General features: G+C 48.7%; 2 protein-coding genes across 5 annotated transcripts in view; one reads left to right on the forward strand and one right to left on the reverse strand.

The window, feature by feature from the left end:
- The window catches only part of FAM208B (family with sequence similarity 208 member B), a 42,397-nt gene extending 33,340 nt beyond the window's left edge, over positions 1–9,057 (forward strand). For all 3 annotated transcript variants that reach the window (XM_019543789.1, XM_019543791.1, XM_019543790.1), the window contains exons 11-15: positions 1,146–1,299; positions 2,011–2,116; positions 3,229–3,410; positions 6,146–6,260; positions 8,165–9,057. In XM_019543789.1, the coding sequence (XP_019399334.1) occupies positions 1,146–1,299; positions 2,011–2,116; positions 3,229–3,410; positions 6,146–6,260; positions 8,165–8,168 (561 nt within the window). In that variant the 3' untranslated portion in view covers positions 8,169–9,057. The remainder of the gene's footprint in view (positions 1–1,145; positions 1,300–2,010; positions 2,117–3,228; positions 3,411–6,145; positions 6,261–8,164) is intronic.
- A 3,131-nt stretch (positions 9,058–12,188) lies between these two features.
- The window catches only part of GDI2 (GDP dissociation inhibitor 2), a 16,395-nt gene continuing 10,511 nt past the window's right edge, over positions 12,189–18,072 (reverse strand). For both annotated transcript variants that reach the window (XM_019543793.1, XM_019543794.1), the window contains 5 exons: positions 17,809–17,908; positions 16,019–16,190; positions 13,654–13,798; positions 13,257–13,311; positions 12,189–13,167 (listed from right to left, as the gene is read on the reverse strand). In XM_019543793.1, the coding sequence (XP_019399338.1) occupies positions 13,012–13,167; positions 13,257–13,311; positions 13,654–13,798; positions 16,019–16,190; positions 17,809–17,908 (628 nt within the window). In that variant the 3' untranslated portion in view covers positions 12,189–13,011. The remainder of the gene's footprint in view (positions 13,168–13,256; positions 13,312–13,653; positions 13,799–16,018; positions 16,191–17,808; positions 17,909–18,072) is intronic.

An 18,072-nucleotide genomic window follows, 5' to 3' on the forward strand; every position in this document is an offset into this window, starting at 1 on the left:
GGCCAGGAGCTGGAACCAACTTCCAAGGGAAGTGGTGCTGGCTCCTACCCTGGGGGGCTTTAAGAGGAGGCTTGATGCCTACGTAGCTGGGATCATTTGAGCCTAGTTTTTCTCCTGCCCAGGCAGGGGGTCGGACTTGAAGATCTACAAGGTCCCGTCTGACCCGACTTCTGATTCTATGACTTTGAACACAGTCTCCCTGGTCCCAGCCGAGTGCCCTAGGTATGGGCTGTATGCGTAACAAGACACGGGGATGCTATTGCCATTGGTGTGTCAGAAGGGGGGCAGATGCCTGTACTTGGGAAAATCAGTTCATAAGCTTGCTGGACACTCAGAACCAAGGACTTAATACTGATATTGGGTTTATGGGACATTATAACCTACCTGATCCCTGAATTCTCCCTGCTCATGTAAGGTGAGAATGACCCTCCACCCTTTCAACAGGCCTCCATCTCCCAACAAGCTGCTGCTTTTCTTCTGCTAAGTGTTTGTCTGCTGGCTCTGAGAATTATTTTGCTCCCTTTTATTACAACCGATGATGCTGTGCTGGCTCTTACTGCTCCGACCTGATGAGGAATGCCTTGCATTCAAAAGCCTGACTCCCTCTATACCAGCCATGAACTTGTTCCAATAAGAGAGACGCCTCCCGCAAGCAATCCTTGCCTCTCCCGTAATTCCTGGACCGTCACAGCTGCAACATCACTGTAACCCTGCTATGTCCAGGAGAGAGGTCACAGTTCAGAGCCCTGAGTGGGGCTAGCAAGTTGGTGCAGTCTGGATGTAGGCATCTAACTGCTTTTGGGGTCCCCCTCCCTTCAGCATCTCCCACGCACCTTGGTGGCATCCACGAGTCCCTTCCTCAGGGCCCTCACTCCTCAGTGCCTGGCTCAGGGCAGTGGGTCCCTCCAGGTGCCTCATCTCCCCCACAGTAAGAGGCTCTTTGGGGGTCACTTAATTGTCTAGAGCTAGAGGGGACTGGCCTGTGGAGACCTGAGGGTAAGGGACTAAAGCAAGGGACAGTGGTTGAGACCCCAAGACCTAGCATCTCCTGGAAGAGGAAGGAACGAGTCTTCTAGCAGTGGGTGTGAACTCTCACTTGCTAGGAAGCACGTGTAAGGCATGAAGGATGTGTTTGCCTCTCACAGATCCCTTCCTTGCTGCGGCTAAAGCACTGCCCAAACGTGACCTTTGTGGGCGTGGATGGCCCGGAGGACGTAACGGACCACACCTACCAGGACCTGTTCCACATGGGCGGCTTCGTGGTCTCAGACGAGGAAGTATTAGAAACGGTCACTTTAGGTGAGTTCCACGTTTCCACCCCCTGCTCCTCCTTTCTTACATGTGGACACAGCTTATTTGTTCCAGGAGGGTAGCTTGGAGAGTAGCTGTGGAAACGATGGCTTCAATTGAATACAGTAGATGGCAAAAATATGGGGACATGCCTCTGGCTCTAGAGGGCTTTCACTTGGGCAAACTCAACCTGAGCTGGATTCAACTAGCAGCCTAGGAAAATACTACCAATTTTTTTAACCTCTTGAACCACCGCTGAAAATAGAGGGGCAGAAAATCTGCTATGTTTTATGCCTCTGGGTGGCTCGTTAAAATCAGGATCGCATACATCTCATATGTAGTGCGGGTTGGCGTATCTTTCCATTTCATAGGGCAAGTCTGTACTGCCCCAGTGCAGGGCTAGCAGGTGCCATACTGAGATGTGCGACTAACGCAACTTCCTCTGAATAGTAGCATAGCCAGCTTTGGATGGCACGGGGCACGTGCCGATAAACTGTGCCTCTCAGATGAGCTGGCTGATGCACGTACAGTGCCTCACTATGCTGTCCATGCTAGTCCTGGCTTGGAAAGCCAGACATACAGAACTGGTGTGAAACATCCCAGTACAGCAGCCCCCAACACTGTCCTCAAGCTCTGTGGGCATGCACAGAAGCAGCCCCTGATTCTCAGACTCCACGTTGGGAGGTTCTTGCCTGAACACGGTGGATGCTCTTTCCACAGGTCAGCTGAAAGAAATGGTTAAAGCGCTGGAGAAGCTGAATGGTACTGGGCGGTGGCGATGGTTGCTTCACTACAAAGAAAGTAAAAAGCTAAAAGAAGATGTAAGGTAATCACATCACAGAGCCCCCGGTTTCCCAGTCAGATTCATGGGAAGTCCAGGCTAGAGGCCTGGAAACCATGACATGCGAGGAAAGGTTGAAAGAAGTGGGGTTCATTAGTCTGGAGGAGAGAAAACTAACGGGTTGGGGGGATGGAAAGCAGCCTTCCAGTATGGAAAGGGTTGTTCCAAGAGTTCGGGCATTTGACTCATCTCCATACCTCGGGGATAAGAAAGAAGCAAAGGGCTTGAATGGCAACAAAAGGGGCTGAGGTTGGTTATTAGGAAGAATATTCTGAGAGGATGGCTAAGCACGGGGACTGATTAACTAGAAAGGATGGGAAATCTCCATCACGGGATGTTGTGAAGTGCAAGTTAAATGAATACTTGAGCCAGAGGGAATCCAGCATGAGCAGAGGGTTGATGAGATGATCTCTTGAGGTTTGTCCCAGCCCCTTTTTTCTGTGATTTAAGCTCCAGCCCTTCTGCTTGTCTTCTATCCATTGCCTAAGCAATCTAACAGGGTCTTCAGTTTGGTCTGGTATGGACAGGTAGGGATTGGTATGTAGCGGAGACTGTCATGAAGGCCACAAGGTCTGTTCACGTTACTTTTTGTTCACTCGGGTTTTTTTTCCCCTGAGAAGCATTTGTTTCTGTCAGTTCATGCTGGAAATCTTAAAATCAGAAGTGGCAGAGAAGCAAATAGATATATATTTTTTAAAAACCCTGCCTGATACAGATCAGCAAAACCCAAAACAGTCAGAGCCAGACCCAAGGTGCACTTTTCCAGTCTCGTTGTGATGTTATAACAGGAGACCCGAGATGGTGGCCACAAAACCACCCTGGGAACCACTGAGCAGTGGTTGGTTTTAGGGTTGTTTTGTCAAACTTCCTAAGAGGTCTTTTGGTTTGGAGCTGGTTGGTTGGTTTGTGGGGTGCAGTGGGAATGGATATAATCACATTAGTGCAGGTTAAAAAAGCCTAAGAAACATGAGCAGAGGAAGGAGAAAAATCCCTGGGAAAGAAAGCCGGGTGTGGAAGAAAAGCCTCATGATGGTTCTGTTGGATCCGCAGTGTGGCACCATGACTCGCGGTTTAAACCTGTGTCTCTGTTCCAACAGGGTGGACTCGAATGCTCATAAAAAGAACTTGATCCTGAAGTCCTGCCAGGGGGTGAATATCGTGGAAGTCCTTCACTACCACCAGTGCGACTCCAAGTCATCCACAAAATCAGAGCATCTCAAGTGCTTGCTGAACTTGCAGGTGCAGCACATCAGTGCCAGGTTTGCGATGTATCTCACAGGTAAGAAATTTGCTCGGGATGTTAATGCAGTGTCTGCCGCTGCATGCTTAACCTCAAGACTGAGGTTAAGCATCAGCTAATGAAATAGCTAACCTTATTTTGCACCTTATTAACGCTCTCCCCTTTTTCTCAAAACCACATAGGTCCCCCTATTAGCAGCCTTGAAATGAACAGGTTCTAGTCAGTTCAGGGCCTTTGAAGCCTTGAAATTAATGGCTGCTAGTCAGTGAGCGACAAGCACCTGTTGGGGGAGGAAGCAGGATGGGAGGGTTCCGGTTAGGAGTGAGAGGCCATGCTGAGGAAATGGGGTCAGAATTGGGGTCATGATGAGGAAAAGTTTGGGAAGCACTGATCTACGCGTGCAGATCCTTACTGCGCAGTAAATTGGTTTACTCCGCAGTTAATTTACCACCTGCAAATGCAGGTAGCAAATGAACTGCAGAGTAGTTACTGCACAGTAAGGCACATGTAGACAGCTGACCTGGAGCAAATTTGCTCCTGGGCAGTGGGGAGTGGGAGATTGCTCCCTGCCTCCAGGAGCTGCTTGCTGCTGGGGCAGGGGGACACTGTCCCAGCACAGGCTCTACCACCAGAGCCCACCCTAGTAGCAGGTAGCTCCTGGGGGCAGGGAGCAATCTCAGCCCCCACTCTGACCACAGAGCTGAGGCTGGGAGCTCTCTGCTGCCAGGGCAGGGGCACATTGTCCCAGCCCAGGCTCTGCCATCAGAGCCCACCCTGGGCAGCTCCCAGGGGCAGGAAGCAGTCTTCTGTCCCTGTGCTCCCTGCTAGCCACTGGGCTAGCACCCAGGGGGAGCCTGGGTCTCCCCCTGACTGCTGCAGGGAGGCAGAGCAGGGTGGAAGTTGCTGTCTCTATGTTGCTCCCAAATGCCTGCACATGTAGATACCTGCCCAGGATGGGTTTACTCTGCAGTAAATTACTGCAGAATAAACCCATCTAGCAGCATTTGCATGTTTAGGCACACCCACTTTCACCAATAATGCACTGGTTTCACCAGTTAAACAGAGTGCAGTTATGTTATGAAGTAGGCTAAGGACCCTGCCACACATTCAAATTAAAGCAGGCTAGAAAACGGGTATGAAGTTGCACATTTCTCAAGCACTACCTTTGTTGCTGGTCCGCTCTTTTTATAGCAGGACCGACATCTTTATGGCGTGATAATTACTTTACATATATGGCCTGTCTAAATTATTGTGCCATTACGCAGTCAATTGTGTGATAACGACTGCACCTGTAGCTGGTCTCACTCTGCACTGTGGCCAGTCTTATTGCGTGATTAACCATGTAACACGTGGCTGGGGCCCAAAGGATTCTGAGTCATTTGAGTGGTTTAGGTGCTCAGCCCGGGTTGATCACAAAGTAAGCGATAGGCCAACTGTCAGGACTGGTGCTGTGCAGTGCAGCTCCATGAATGACACCCTTACCCACCGCACATACAAGCAATAGGCTGTTGGTTGTATGGTACCATCCTTATGTCCCAGTCAATACAGGTGGCCCACTGTTGGGTGCTTCACTGTCTTCAAATGGCTGATGGCCTATGGAGGATGACAGCCAGGGGGAATGAAGCATACCACGAGGCGGGGGCAGCCTGCACGCATTTGCAGGTGGCTCTGGGCTCTCTTCTGAACTTTCTCCTGCAGTAACACACCAATGCAGACATGCATGTAGAGCAAGGACTTCAGTTAACGCAAAGCTTCTGAAGGAGGCAAACTGTGGGCTTGATAAAGTGTCTGCTAGTGGCTGGGAGCAGCCCTTCTGTTTTATCCCCAGCTACGTTACTGTTGGACTTCTCCACCCGACCGTCTCCCAACCTCCCTGCCCTGCAACTTGCCCACGTGTCCAGTAATTACGGAGCTGAGACAATCCCTGCCTTGCAGAGGCCTGTCTGGCCTGTAACAACCTTCAAGACGCTTGAGGTTCTCCTGTTCTAACCTCACCAGCCACTCAACAGAGCAGAGCAGAAAATAGATGGGGGCTGTGAAACAGCTTCACCTCCAACCTTTTGCACACTATCCAGTCACACATGCCCAAGATAACCGCACGCTGAGGCATTAGAGCTCTGAGCCCTGCACACATGCTGCCCTTCATAGCTGGGAAGGTGGAGCACAGGGTTCGTGCCCAGCTATGAGTCTGTAGCTGGAAGATGAAGAGGGCCCAAGCCAGAAGCCGCAGCTCCGCTTCTCAGTAGCAGCTTAGAAAACAGTGAGTTTCCCCTTCTCTGGGACAGGTGATTGCATGTTTGACAGGCAGGTTTCATCACTCAGAGTGTGGTAGCGGTGTTGTCCATGATTGTCCAGGCCACGATTAGCTTGGTCCACAAAAGGTATCGCCATAACAGGGTGAGTAGAAATTGTGGAGAAGTCAGGCTGGAAGTGACCTCCAGAGGTGATCTAGTCCAACCTCCCTGCGTGAGGCAGGATGAATTGTCTAGCTGGCAACTTCCTTGGCATGTTTCAAGATCCATCCATGTATTTTCTTTATTGTATGACTGGTTGCCCAGTGGTTATTCCCAAAGCACGCTCCATCAACCTGCTGGCACCCGTGGAGAATCCCAGTGCCCTCAGAGGTGGACGTGCCCACCTGACACACGGATCACTCACCTGGGTAGATCTGTAGCAATGCCGACTTACTGGACGTTTTTCTCTAAGGAAAAAAAGCACACTCATTTTTTTCACGCGCATTCTTACCGCTCATTTGGTTTTTTTTCCACTTACAGATAAGCCTAGCATCAGCAGAGAGGCCTTTGAAAGCAAAGGGATCCTCGTGGTGGACGTGAACACTTTCATCGGCACTGTGCAGAAGGTGGCTGCTCCCTTTAAAAGAAGCTACTGGTAAGAAGGGATTACTGGTACTGGGGGGCTTATGTGGGTGAGCACTTCCAAGGAGCGCGCCCATGCCCGCGCTGGGGGTGCTGACCTGCAGAAGCAGCAGATCAGCTGGGAGAGCCATTAATGGGAGACTTGTAAATCATGGAGGGGACATGCCCATCTTCTCATGCGTGAGGCAGCAGAGTCCTAGCGCTGCCTGCAGGAACTCTTCTGGGGGCTCGTTATACCCTTCGAGCTTGTGACTCAGTTCTTTCCCTCCCTCGCTGCTGGAGTGTGCATGCTCAGCGTTTCCACCTGGTGCCCTGAGACTGGGAACTACAGCTGCATCTCAAGCCTTTGGGGATGGCCTCTCCAAGCTCTGGAGCATCCCAGGATGCCACCTGCTGCTGCCTGTTGCCTTAGCACCTGGTGGCAGAGGCTTGTGAGCCACAACCACTAGGGAGTTGGACTGGAGGAGGCCTTGTGCTACAGCTGTAGCACCCTTCCAGGTGCTGGGAGAGAGGAGCAGCAGGTGCTCAGCCTGCACACATCCTGCTCAGCTCGTGCCCGTTCCCTGCTGGGCTGGTTGCTGGGTCAGGTGCCCGCTGTCCCCAGGGCAGCGCCATGTTTTGAGACACGTGTGCAAGGCATGGAGCTACCGCCTGCTGGCAGATCACGCATCTGTCTGAGATCCCCAGTCTGCACCTGCCACTGCTTCCGCTCCAGCTCCCTCCTCCTCCCCTCTCCCCATGCCTCCCTCCTGCTTAACAAGGGCACGAGCTGTCTGAGGGGTGGCAAGGGAAGAAGCAGGTCTGACAGACCAAGCAACCAGACATCCACGTTACCTTTGCTGTCCTTGTCTGTTCACTGATCGGCTGAGGCAAGGCAGGAGAATGTGGCTGCATCCTGCGGATTAAACTGAGGCCCGGCCCTCTGCATTAGGCCGAACAGTGTCAGAAGGACATTAGCAGATCTTGCCTTGACAGCAGGCAGCTGCTCCGTGCTGGGCCCGAGTCCCATCCTCGCTGCTTTGCACTGGGATAAGCGAATCCCTCCTCAGCCACCCTCCCCTGGGCAGAGAAGCAAGGGGAAGGTGTAAGAGGAGACCTCCTTAATTTGCAAGGGGCAAATAGCTTCCTGATGTGAGTGAGGGCAAGGACAGATAAAGGTAGTGGTGGGTTGGGGGGGGGAGACATGGCAGGCACCCCTTTGTGGCTCAGCCCTGGGGACCTTTTCTGGAAAGCTCAGAGGAACCCAGCTGTGGACACAAGAAGAGCCCAACTCTGCTCGCACTGCACAGGTGCCTGAGTTCAGCCCAAAAAACCCCGAAGCCTTGCTAGACTTGTATCCACCTGCCCTTGTGCCGGGATGGTCCAAGCCAAGGCGCTCAGCCCACAGCTCTGAGCCACGGCGGTCTCCAGCCGGTCGCTTGGTATTGTGCTACGGCAGCAGCATTCTTTCTTCACTGCCCTCCTGGCGTCATGCAAACTCCATCCCCAAGACGAGCACCCGTGCCAGCAGCCTGCCCCGCATCCGCACCTTGCTGGACTGTCACGGGTGTTTCTTGGACTGGAGAATGCTTGCGCAGTTCACCTCCAGGGTTGTGTTTGGTGGTGGCTCACTCTGACTGCTCGCATCTCTGAGCCAGCCTTGAGTTTCACTGCGGTAGTCATCATAGAAGTAGGCTAGAAGAGATCTCTGGGGGTCGCATCCAAACCATCCTACACACATCCTTAGTCTGTTTTTCATGCAATTACGGTCACTCCTAACACAACATGTCATACCTGGAGAGCCACAGCAGCCAACGTCCTGCTTCCATGCAGCTGCATGCAGCGGGTTGACCCGCTCTCATCCCTGGTCCCAAGGGCCGTCTGGGCGACCTTACTGCCACAAGGACCTACTGCCAAGTAACACTCATTTTGTTCTAGGTGATGGAAGTCGAGCCCAGGCCTCCCCACCCCTAGTGAAGACGAAGAACAAAGTGGAGCTCGTTGCTATGCTTTTAAGCATTCGAGATGGAAAGAACTTTATTCTTTCAGGTCCTGCGACTGCACAATAAACCCCCTGTGCAGAAAGAACAGGTGACTTCCCTTCCTTTTAGTTGGGTAGGTGATTAGACTTTATTAAAGGCTGGTCAGTCAGAAGCTTTCTTACAATGCTATTGGGCCCCAGTCCCAGGTTGCTTAGAGAGGTATTTTAACATATGCAATGTTTTAAATTATTTTATTTTCCAAAGGGGAGTGTTTGTTAACTGAATCAAGACCAGAGGAAGCAAAACGATTTACTTAACAGCTGGGAGCGATGCCGGTCCATCCCAGCAACCCGTTTCTATACCTGGGTGGTCATGTACATATGTACACAAGATGCATGTTGTATCAGCGGGCGGGAGGGGAGGGGAGGGGCGGGGGGAGGTTGTACATTTTAAATGGCGGTTGAGGATTACTGTGCTGGCAGTCAGCTTGCGACAGCCCAATCGACACTACAGGTCAAGTTGCTGCAGTCATTTTTTTTAATGGTACCGTTACACTATTGCAACTCCTTTATTTTCCACTGTACGGAAATCTTGTAAATAGGACAACCGGATGCCGAAACCAAGAGCACATATTTATGGCCTTCCACAAAGCCGATGGATTGAAAGGCCCATTCAGCACTAAAACAACGTTTGTAAGATATACGTTCCCGATGTATTTGGAAGATGTTTTTGTAACTAACCCCCCTTTTTTTTTTTTTTTTAAATAAAAGTGAACTACGGGAAACGCAGTTGTGTACAGGACACCTTTGTACAGAGTTTGACTAATAAAACAGGAAAATGACACATCTCTCCTAGACCTTGCCTGTCTTCATTTAGGGTTTTCTTGACAGAGAAGAATGACAAATGCTGTGGTAGAGATGAGCGAAGCGTTTTGCCCACGCCCCAGAGTTCAGGGATCCTGCGTTCTGCCTCCCTCGGTAACCCCAAGACCTTCCTTTGGTTTAGCAAGAAATAGCTCGGGGGTTTAAGGCCTCCGCTTAGGTTAGGATCATGCTGAGCAGAGACTATAATCCAGGAGACGGCCTCAGCCACAAAAGCCTTTGGCTAGTTTAGGCTACAAACGTCACTTGCTGCTGGTGATACCCCAGACATTTTTTTTGTGGGCTTGAGAAATTCTTTGATGAAGTTTTCGATTGGCACGTGGATGCCTACGACTGGTTGGCTCAAAAACCAGCACCAGTCACTTTCTGACTGCCGTCTTGCTAAACACCTGTCACTGTTTTGAAGCAAGGAGCGGTCCAGAAGGTATTGGTGCCCATCACAGGCCCTCTTGTCTACATCTCTTGAACAAAAAATACTACAATGATAGTTGCCTGCTAGGTGGTAACCCAATTTGATCCCAGCTTTCACTGGGTGCAAGAGCAATGACCTGACTGACCCCTGCAGCAGAAACTAGAGCAGTTGTACTGTGTGTGATGTCATGCAGGTCTTTAATGTGCCCCATAACTTCTGCATCACCTGTGCTCTTATCTGGTTTCTCTCTCACCTGACGGGAGTAACTCAACCAGCTCCAAAAGGCCGAATCGCGGTTTACGTAACTCCTAGTTCACAATAAGAAAAATGCAAACAGTTGCTTGCACATGCAAGGAGCAGTGGAAATGCTAAAGAACATCTTTGATCAGTCCTACTTTAGGGGGAGAAGCGGGGTTGTGGGGAGCCTACCTTGCCATCTTAGAAGCAATCAACTTTTCCCAGGGAAGATCCTTTTCCAGAAGCTGGAAGAGTCCAAGTCTGCTTCTCCCAACGCAAAGACACAAGCTGTTCATTTACCTTCCTGTAGAGATGGCACCTGTGAAGGCCTGAGGTGGTGGCACCTCTCGCCTCTGCTTCCCCCAAAGGGAACAAGTGGCTTAATACTGAAGGCTTGTAGGCAGGAGACCTGGCACCTGAAGAGACAGCAGGGTTACAACAAAGCATTTCAAGTCAAGTGAGTACAACCTGCAACACAAAAGTGAAAAACTCAGGCTCACAGAGTTAGTCTTCTACAACAGCCAGTCCTACAAAAACTGCCTTTGTTTCACCGCCCGTTCCAATGGCATAAAAAGCTGATGTTTTTAGAAGAGGGTACGGTAAAGTACCTTCTTCTCATGGCTTAAATCGCCACGCGGCAGCAAGCTCTCCCAAAGGTTACCAACACGAAAAGCAGCAGATTCAGACAAGGGACTAAGACATTAGAGTACTCTTCATATGGACGGCAATTAATAGATGCATTCAAAAAATGCCGTTTGGGGACCAAGGGATTGCCCAAAACCACTATCAAGTGTTTAAGGGAGTTGAAGAACACTATCCTTGTCTGTGTATTTGAATTTGTGGCAATGCAGAAGCTCCCAAGAAGGCTCGTACCCCAAGGAAAAGGATCTTCCTACCTCTTAAACCATCAGCAGCCTCTAATTGTAGTAATCCTTCAGAGGGGCTCTGATCTTTAAAGCTCTGCTAGCACTGAGTCAGCCATTAGGATCAAGGCATTTAATTCTCCCACCCCCTGGCCAAACCTGCACTTTGCTGGTACTAACTACCTGATGGGACAAGCTCAAGATGGAAATCAACTGCCTAAGTTACAAGAAGCCAGACTGACCTGCCATTGATAGTAACAACAGGTGTAATGATGGAAACACTTCCAAGTGAAAGGCCTTTAGAAATACCCTTGTGCCATTCCTGGTTGGAATGGATAAAAATGCTGCCAATTCCTCCAGCAAGAGCCCAGGGGTGCTAGAGCAAGTTGTGGCAAGCTGTAGATCCTCACATGGTGGGATGGGGAGTCTGGAGATGTCTGGGGCTCCAAAATGCCCTGCATCGCCCCTCCCTGTTGTAGGGGGGAGGAGAGGGGATTGGAGACAGCTCTGGCCTCAGCAGAGGCACTTGAAACCAAGCTCCCGTGTGGTGCCCATGCATATGTAACCTAGTGCTCGGAGCAGTACTTGGTTTAAAGAGGTGCTCTGGTGCAGGGTCTTGGGCACTTCCAGGCCCTTTCAAGCAGCATGTGCATCTGCTCCTTAGTTTGGGTGTCCCAATTTCTTTTAGAAGCTACTACAAGTATCCCCAGCAGGGGCTCTGCTCCTCTTGAGGAAAATGCTGGTCTGAAGTAACTACACTCAGTGCACAGGTCACCTGGCTGCTGCTTCAGGCCAAGAGCTCAGCAGTGCTGGAGATTCAGCATTTAACTTACAGTTGTGTTTGGACTCGGGTCACATTCAAGCCAAGAAAAAAGCCAGCTTTGCACAGGACAGAGTGGGGAGGGCTAGCAGCTTGTGTCAATTCTTAGCACTCCCCCTCCTGGCTGAGTTGGGCTCCAGCCCCATACAAGAAACCTGGGGCAGCTGTCAGCTGTACTGTCACCACTGATATTTTGGAGGGGGTAAGAGCTCTCTAGTGGAGCTCCTACCTCAGAGACACTCCTGAGAACACGAGGGTTTGCTAGCATCTGGAAATGGATTGATCAGAAGCAGCTGTTGGGGGAGAAAGGCTTAGAGAGAGGCCTGCAAGACTGTAGGCCGTCAGGCCCATTACCCAACATCCAGCTGGATTGTTCTTTACCCTTTCAAAGCAAGATGCTGCACTGCTTGCAGGTCTGTACCAAGCAAGGGAGACTCACAGAGCTCAAATCAGTCCTGGCATGGCCAGAGAGAGAGCTGCGCTCAGACCTGGCCACCAGCAAAGCTGTACCCATCCCCATTAATGGCTTTAACAGCATGTGCCATTCAGTATGGCAGGGCTCAGTCCTCTCCCCTACCTCAGCAAGGAGGCCAACAAGTACTTGCCAGTAAGATGCAGGCTTCCTTTAGAAACAGCTGCAGCAGAGAAAAAACACACCAAGGAAGTATGCTCTTTGCTATTATTAAAGCAAGACCGCTTGGAGATCTCAGGGAAAGTGGCTGCCCTTCGTACACTATGGGAGCGAATCAGACCAGAGCACAGGACTGGTTTCCAGAATTTGGCTTTACTTCGCAGTACAGAAATCATTTGGAGCCTTCAAGAGACATCAGGAGCACAGGCTCTGTCATATCAATACTGCAGTGCAGTTTGGTCCATCCAAGAAGCCACATGGGTACAGAAAATACTTTCACATCTTGCCTGCTTTGTAATTTGTTCTCTCAATTTTATTGGATTAAAACACAAAGGAACCTTTAGGCACAGCTGTGTTCCAACTGATGTAAACTGTTTTAGAAGCTGAAGTGTGGGTTAGGCCCTGTGCCCAGAACTACGCCAACAGTTGCTGCTACAATAGAGGTGGGCTTTGTCCATAATACAACTTGCCACAGAGTTAAGATTGATGGGTAAGACTTTAGGGATGCTGTCCACAGCAATGGGGTGCTCAGCCGAGGTGTTTCTCAATATCAGGTCTGAATGACATCTGTCAAGGTTACTAATACACCAGAAGCACATCATTGTGAAGTATGTTTACAAATGATTAAAAATACAAAAAAAAAAAAAAGTAAACACAGCTGTCAATGAGTTATTTCAGTATGCACCAACACTTAAGTCTGACAAACAGTCTGCTGTTTGCTTACAAGGTTAGTAATGGTTAAATCAGGTCAGTCATCTGGACAGCAGCCCTACTAGAATGAAATAGTTAAACACATGATATCCAGAAGGGGAGCATTTAACAGTGCAGTACTCTTCAATCTCTCAGAGATGTGATTACAAAAGCAGGCCTTACAATATTGAATTTCATACAGTGTTCATTAAGTTCCTTATATATTCATATTAGCCCATTTAAATTTCTCCTAATTAGACATTTGCTCATTACTGCTGTTCCTCCTCCCCATAGATATCGTTTTTCTTGCGCTTCATTTCTTCAAAGTCAAAATCTGATCCCATCATCCGCTTATAAATATCTTTGATGTCATCGCATGTTGTCTCAAAGTGAGTGGTAGCATCGTAAGTGCGAGAAATAAAGATCTGGAAAAAGAAGTTTCACAGCTTAGTGTCTCCATTTTCTCCCCTTACACACAGGCATATCAATCTGGCTGTTGGCCATTCATACTAACCTGGCTTTCAGTTCCCAAGTCAGTTGGTGCAAACAGGTCACTGATGCTAACAAACCTATGAGAGAAGACATTTTTTAGTTTGCCTTTAATTACCCAATGCTTTAGGATACCGATACAAGGACCTCCCCACAGCGAAGAGGCCAAGTCAGTTTTCAAGTGCCAGGACCAAAAGGCCATGAAGCTCCAAGAGCTGGAAAAAGAAAATTTAGGGGCCCCAAGATGCAATCAACTTGGGAACTCGGTGACAGAGACCCGTTGCCAATGGAGACTACCCCACGTCCTCAAGGTCCAAGGATGAGTCTGCCACCACTGCAGTAGCAGCAGTCCAAGTCGGGCAGATTCCTGATGCATAGGAGCAGCTAAAAGACTGACAGCCGGGGCAAGCAGGAAAGCTTACTTCTGTTCAATCGGCTCCAAGAGATCCAGGGCAGGTTTGATTTCTCTCTCGGGATCTGCCGTTTCCACAGTGGTACTAACAATGGCAATGTACTTCCCTTGTGCAGCCACGTTGTGTGCAGAAGAGATCATGCAGACATAGATATCTAGGATGACATACAAAAAAGTAGTCAGAAGTTCATATCACACACATCAGCTGATCTCCTAGGTGGTTATGCCGGCAGGGACTTTTAAGATGTTAACAGAGATTAACTGGGTATGTATGTAAGTGGCCCACAAGAAGTATCCATCCATGCGTCTGTCCCATTCATTCCAGTGCCTTAAGGGTCATTAGAGAGAGGACAAGATGGATTCTTCTGTGGCCACAGAGGAGCAGCCGCCTCAAGCTACAGCAGAAGTAGTTTAGGTTGGCAATTAGGAGGAGCTTTCCAGCTATGAGGGTGGTCAAGCACTGGAACAGGCTACCAAAAGTGGTTGTGGAATCTCCCTGCATGCTCTCAAAAACCCTCAGGCTAAACAGGCATTGGGCTGGGATAGTTTAGTCAGGGATGATATTGCCTTGAGCAGAAGCCTGAACTAGAGGACCTTGCAGGGCCCCGTCAAGCCCTGTTTTCAGAAGCATGTCAAAGGATCTAGGAAAGAACTTTTGATTCAAAGGCATTCAACATACACCCTCTGATAGAGATCCACAGCTGTAAGGCAGGAACCAAATTCATTCTGCCTCCATTGCTTGAGCTGAGCAAGTCCATTGCCAACCCAAAGGAGGACACTACAGTCAAAAGCTGAAGACTGTGCAGCTCCAGCTGTGTCCAGGAGAGGGCAGCCTGGCCCCAAGCCACACCGCACAACCCCTCCTTGAGTCGTAGGCACGAGGCTTAAACCAGTCAGACATGCTTAACCTGGTTTAAGCGGCTATTAAAAAACACAAATCTCAGTAGGTAGCTTTTAGAAAGCAGAAAGTTCCACTCTGCCTTACACACTTGCCTTGAACTGCAATCACTTCAGATTCAAATAAAGACTGAACTGATGGGATTGTTAGTTCAGCCCCCAAAACATAGGCCAAGTCAAAATTACAGATTTCACTGGACTCAAAGTACTTGGTGCTCAAGAAGAACAAGGTCCTTGTCCTTTTGAGAAGCCTTCTGGTCACTGTAGTGTACATGCAGAGCAGTTTGAATGCTGCCTCTGTAGTTGTGGATATGCTGGGTATATCTGCATGTGCAATTAATGTGACTGAATAAACTGTGGCACAATCCGAGTCAAAGTAAACTAATCCCGACATTACCATCTACATGTGCATTTAGGCACAGTAATTTACTCCTGCATCAGATAAAACCTGTGTCCAACAGGACTATTCTAAAGTGGCATAAATTAAACATACTGTGCCCTTACTGCAGCACACATGTAGACAGTAACATTTTACTGCACAGTAAATTAGTCTGTGCAGTGAAGTGTCACAGTGGGCATGTCTACATGTGCAAGTGGCTATGATTTCTAGATGCCCCAATACTACCTGTTAAGTGACAGCAGCATTTGCCTTCTGCACCAGGAGAGAATCCAACTACTATGGGAGATGGCCAGGAACTCACACATGGGAAAGAGCTCAGAAGCCATCACTATGCAGTAAGCGGGGCGTTTTCTTTGCTCTTTCAGTGTCCTCCATTCAACTCCAAGGACAGCAGTGCAAAGCAAAAGAGGAAACAGCCTAATGAGACCAGAGTCTTGTTCATCCCCTTTGAGGGAAAACCCCAAGGAGAGAACACGTGCAATTTTTCCAAGAAACTGAAACCGCAGCTGATAGAAGTAAGAGATGAGAAGGGCTGGGCCAAGCCACAGCAGCATTCACAATCTTCCAAGGAGGAAGCATTTGTGGGGAAGACACTGAAAGAAAGAAGAGCAATCACAATCTTGTGAGGCTGATTTCCTAAAACTATTCTCTGTGGCTGTAAGGGACAGGACTAAAAGCAATAGCCTGCAGCAGAGAAACGTACTGAGATTACAAAGAAGTCTCTAGGAGAATGGTTACATATTGGAAGAGGTCACACTTAAAGCTATAGATTCCACCACCTCTGGAAACGTTCCGAGACCAGGTTGGACAAACCATCCTGGTCCAGTGTCTATGCTGCTAATGAAGCTTGGCCAAAAGAAGATCTCATGAGGTCCCTTTCAGTCCTACTTTTTCTAGGAGACCAAACTTCTACTACAAACTACTAGTTTTGTTAAATCTCTGACTTCATTGAATCTTATGAGCACCCAGCTGGCACATGGACAGGCACTTAATACGATTTGAGGAACACGCCAGCCTAACACGCAAGCACTCAGCACACCAACAGGCAAGCAGGTAGCAGCCAATCTTCCCCACGCACCTGATTTCCGGTTGACCTGATTCTGTGGAATGATGATCTGGCATGAGTTGGCATCGTTTGTGTTCTTGATTGGGTGGCTTAAGATGCAGATTACTCGAATCACTTGACCAACCTTTGTTACACGATCTGAAACATAACTGGGGTCGCAGATGAGTTGTTTGCAGCGGGCAACCTGCCAAGGACAGAAACAGTGCAATGAATTCCCCCAAGTGAGGAGCCATAAGCAGAAAGTCTTATCTTACGAGAAGCACTCTCATGGCATAGAATTCATTAGAAGCACCAGTTTCTGGGCAAGAGCTAGAGGGCATATTACAAATGCCATCAATGAAGCATCAAGGTGCCTGTCAGGAAACCGCAATGAAAATTCGTAATATTAACAGTTTAGGCAGAAGACTAGATTAGCTGGTAGTAGCTGCGTTGTGGTTCTATGAACTATTTAGGTGTTTTTCCTATACCATATTTATACTCCACCTCCACAAGCAGCAGATTCATCTTCAGCATTATCCCAACACAAAAATGGTTGCTCCTAATTTCAGGCCTTGCCTATAGCTTGGAAGAATGGTCAAGACAGAGCTGGGGTTAGCAACATCCTGCAGATTTTGCTGGATGGGCTTTATTTTATAAGCCAGAATTATAATTAAAAAGAAAACCCATAATATTTCCTGCATTTATTGGGAAAAAAACTGCACCAAGTCTCACTGGACTATCAGACTAGACATCATCGAGAAGCGCTACTTCACAGTCAGGGCAGCTAGGATCTGGAACCAACTTCCAAGCAAAGTGGTGCTTGGCTCCTACCCTGGGCGTCTTCAAAAGGAAGCTAGACAATCACCTAGGCGGGGTTGTTTGACCCAAGCATCCTTTCCTGCCCATGGCAGGGGGTCAGACTTGATAATCTGATCCGGTCCCTTCTGACCCCATCAACTATGAAATGTACCTTGACAGCAATCAAATCATCTACAGCATACAGGTTAGGCATTATGGATGCATTCAGTTAAGTGTCCAAGTGGCCTGACAAAGGTCTAAAGAGGAGGGTCAGAACTGGACTATTTATATGCAGTATCTGTTGTGGGTTCCAGTGTTGGTTTACATGCATTATTCCAACTTGCTTAACTAGGGGAAACAATTTTAGCATGTATTAAATACCCTACTAATTGTGCATTAGATGTGCGCATGGTAGTTCATATTAAAGTTTAGGCCTTTCTTGAGAGACAGGCAAGCAGAGTCTCCCTAGGCCAGTAAGTGTTCATGATTTTTGCCATATCAACTTGCTGTACATCTAGGGAGGCAGGAGGGAGACTTGCTGCCAGGAGTGTACAGGCAGCCAATATCTCTTAATGTCAAGGGTACAGTCCGTTTCATATCTTGCTTAAATTTTACTTCTCAGAGTCTGAATGCAATGAAAGGACCTTGGTTTTGCTTGACCTGCTTTACTGCAAAGCCTGGGCAATCCTGGCTCTCTGGATTAGAGGAAAACCCCATTTGAAGAGTTCACCACATCTAGTGGATAGCAAGAACTACACCTGAAGTCAAGCAAGCCACCTTAAATTCTGTTTTGCTGGTGACCTTACTGTCCCAACTGTTCAAGGCTTAAGCGTACTTCTAATCCTGCTTTTATAACACGTCCAAATGAAAAAATCCTGAAATACGAGCCTAAATTCACCAAACCAAGAGATTTACTGAACACTATATGCTTGCTCTTGTGGAACACCAGAGAGGGAGAGAGAGAGAGACACACACAGGGTCCTGACAGCAAGCAGTTCAGAGACAGTCACAAAAAGTTACCGTACCTCCCCTTCAGATTTCACACCAACCACTTTGCCATTTTCTATCACGATCTCTTCAATTGGCTTGTTCAGCATGTAGGTGCCTCCATAAATAGCGCTTAGCCTACAAGGAGTAATGCCACATTAGCACAAGGCTCCACACATTTGGACAGCCATCCCAGCTACTTGTTCACTTACTCTGCTTCAAGAGATTCCCCACCCCCCTTGTACTGATTAAGCTCTTTGCAACACAACTCTGTGGTCTTGAAAAGGAGCTGGCCTGAAAGC

This window comes from Crocodylus porosus, unplaced genomic scaffold, assembly GCF_001723895.1.
Source record: "Crocodylus porosus isolate Cpor-Errol unplaced genomic scaffold, CroPor_comp1, whole genome shotgun sequence".
Lineage (NCBI taxonomy): Eukaryota > Metazoa > Chordata > Crocodylia > Crocodylidae > Crocodylus > Crocodylus porosus.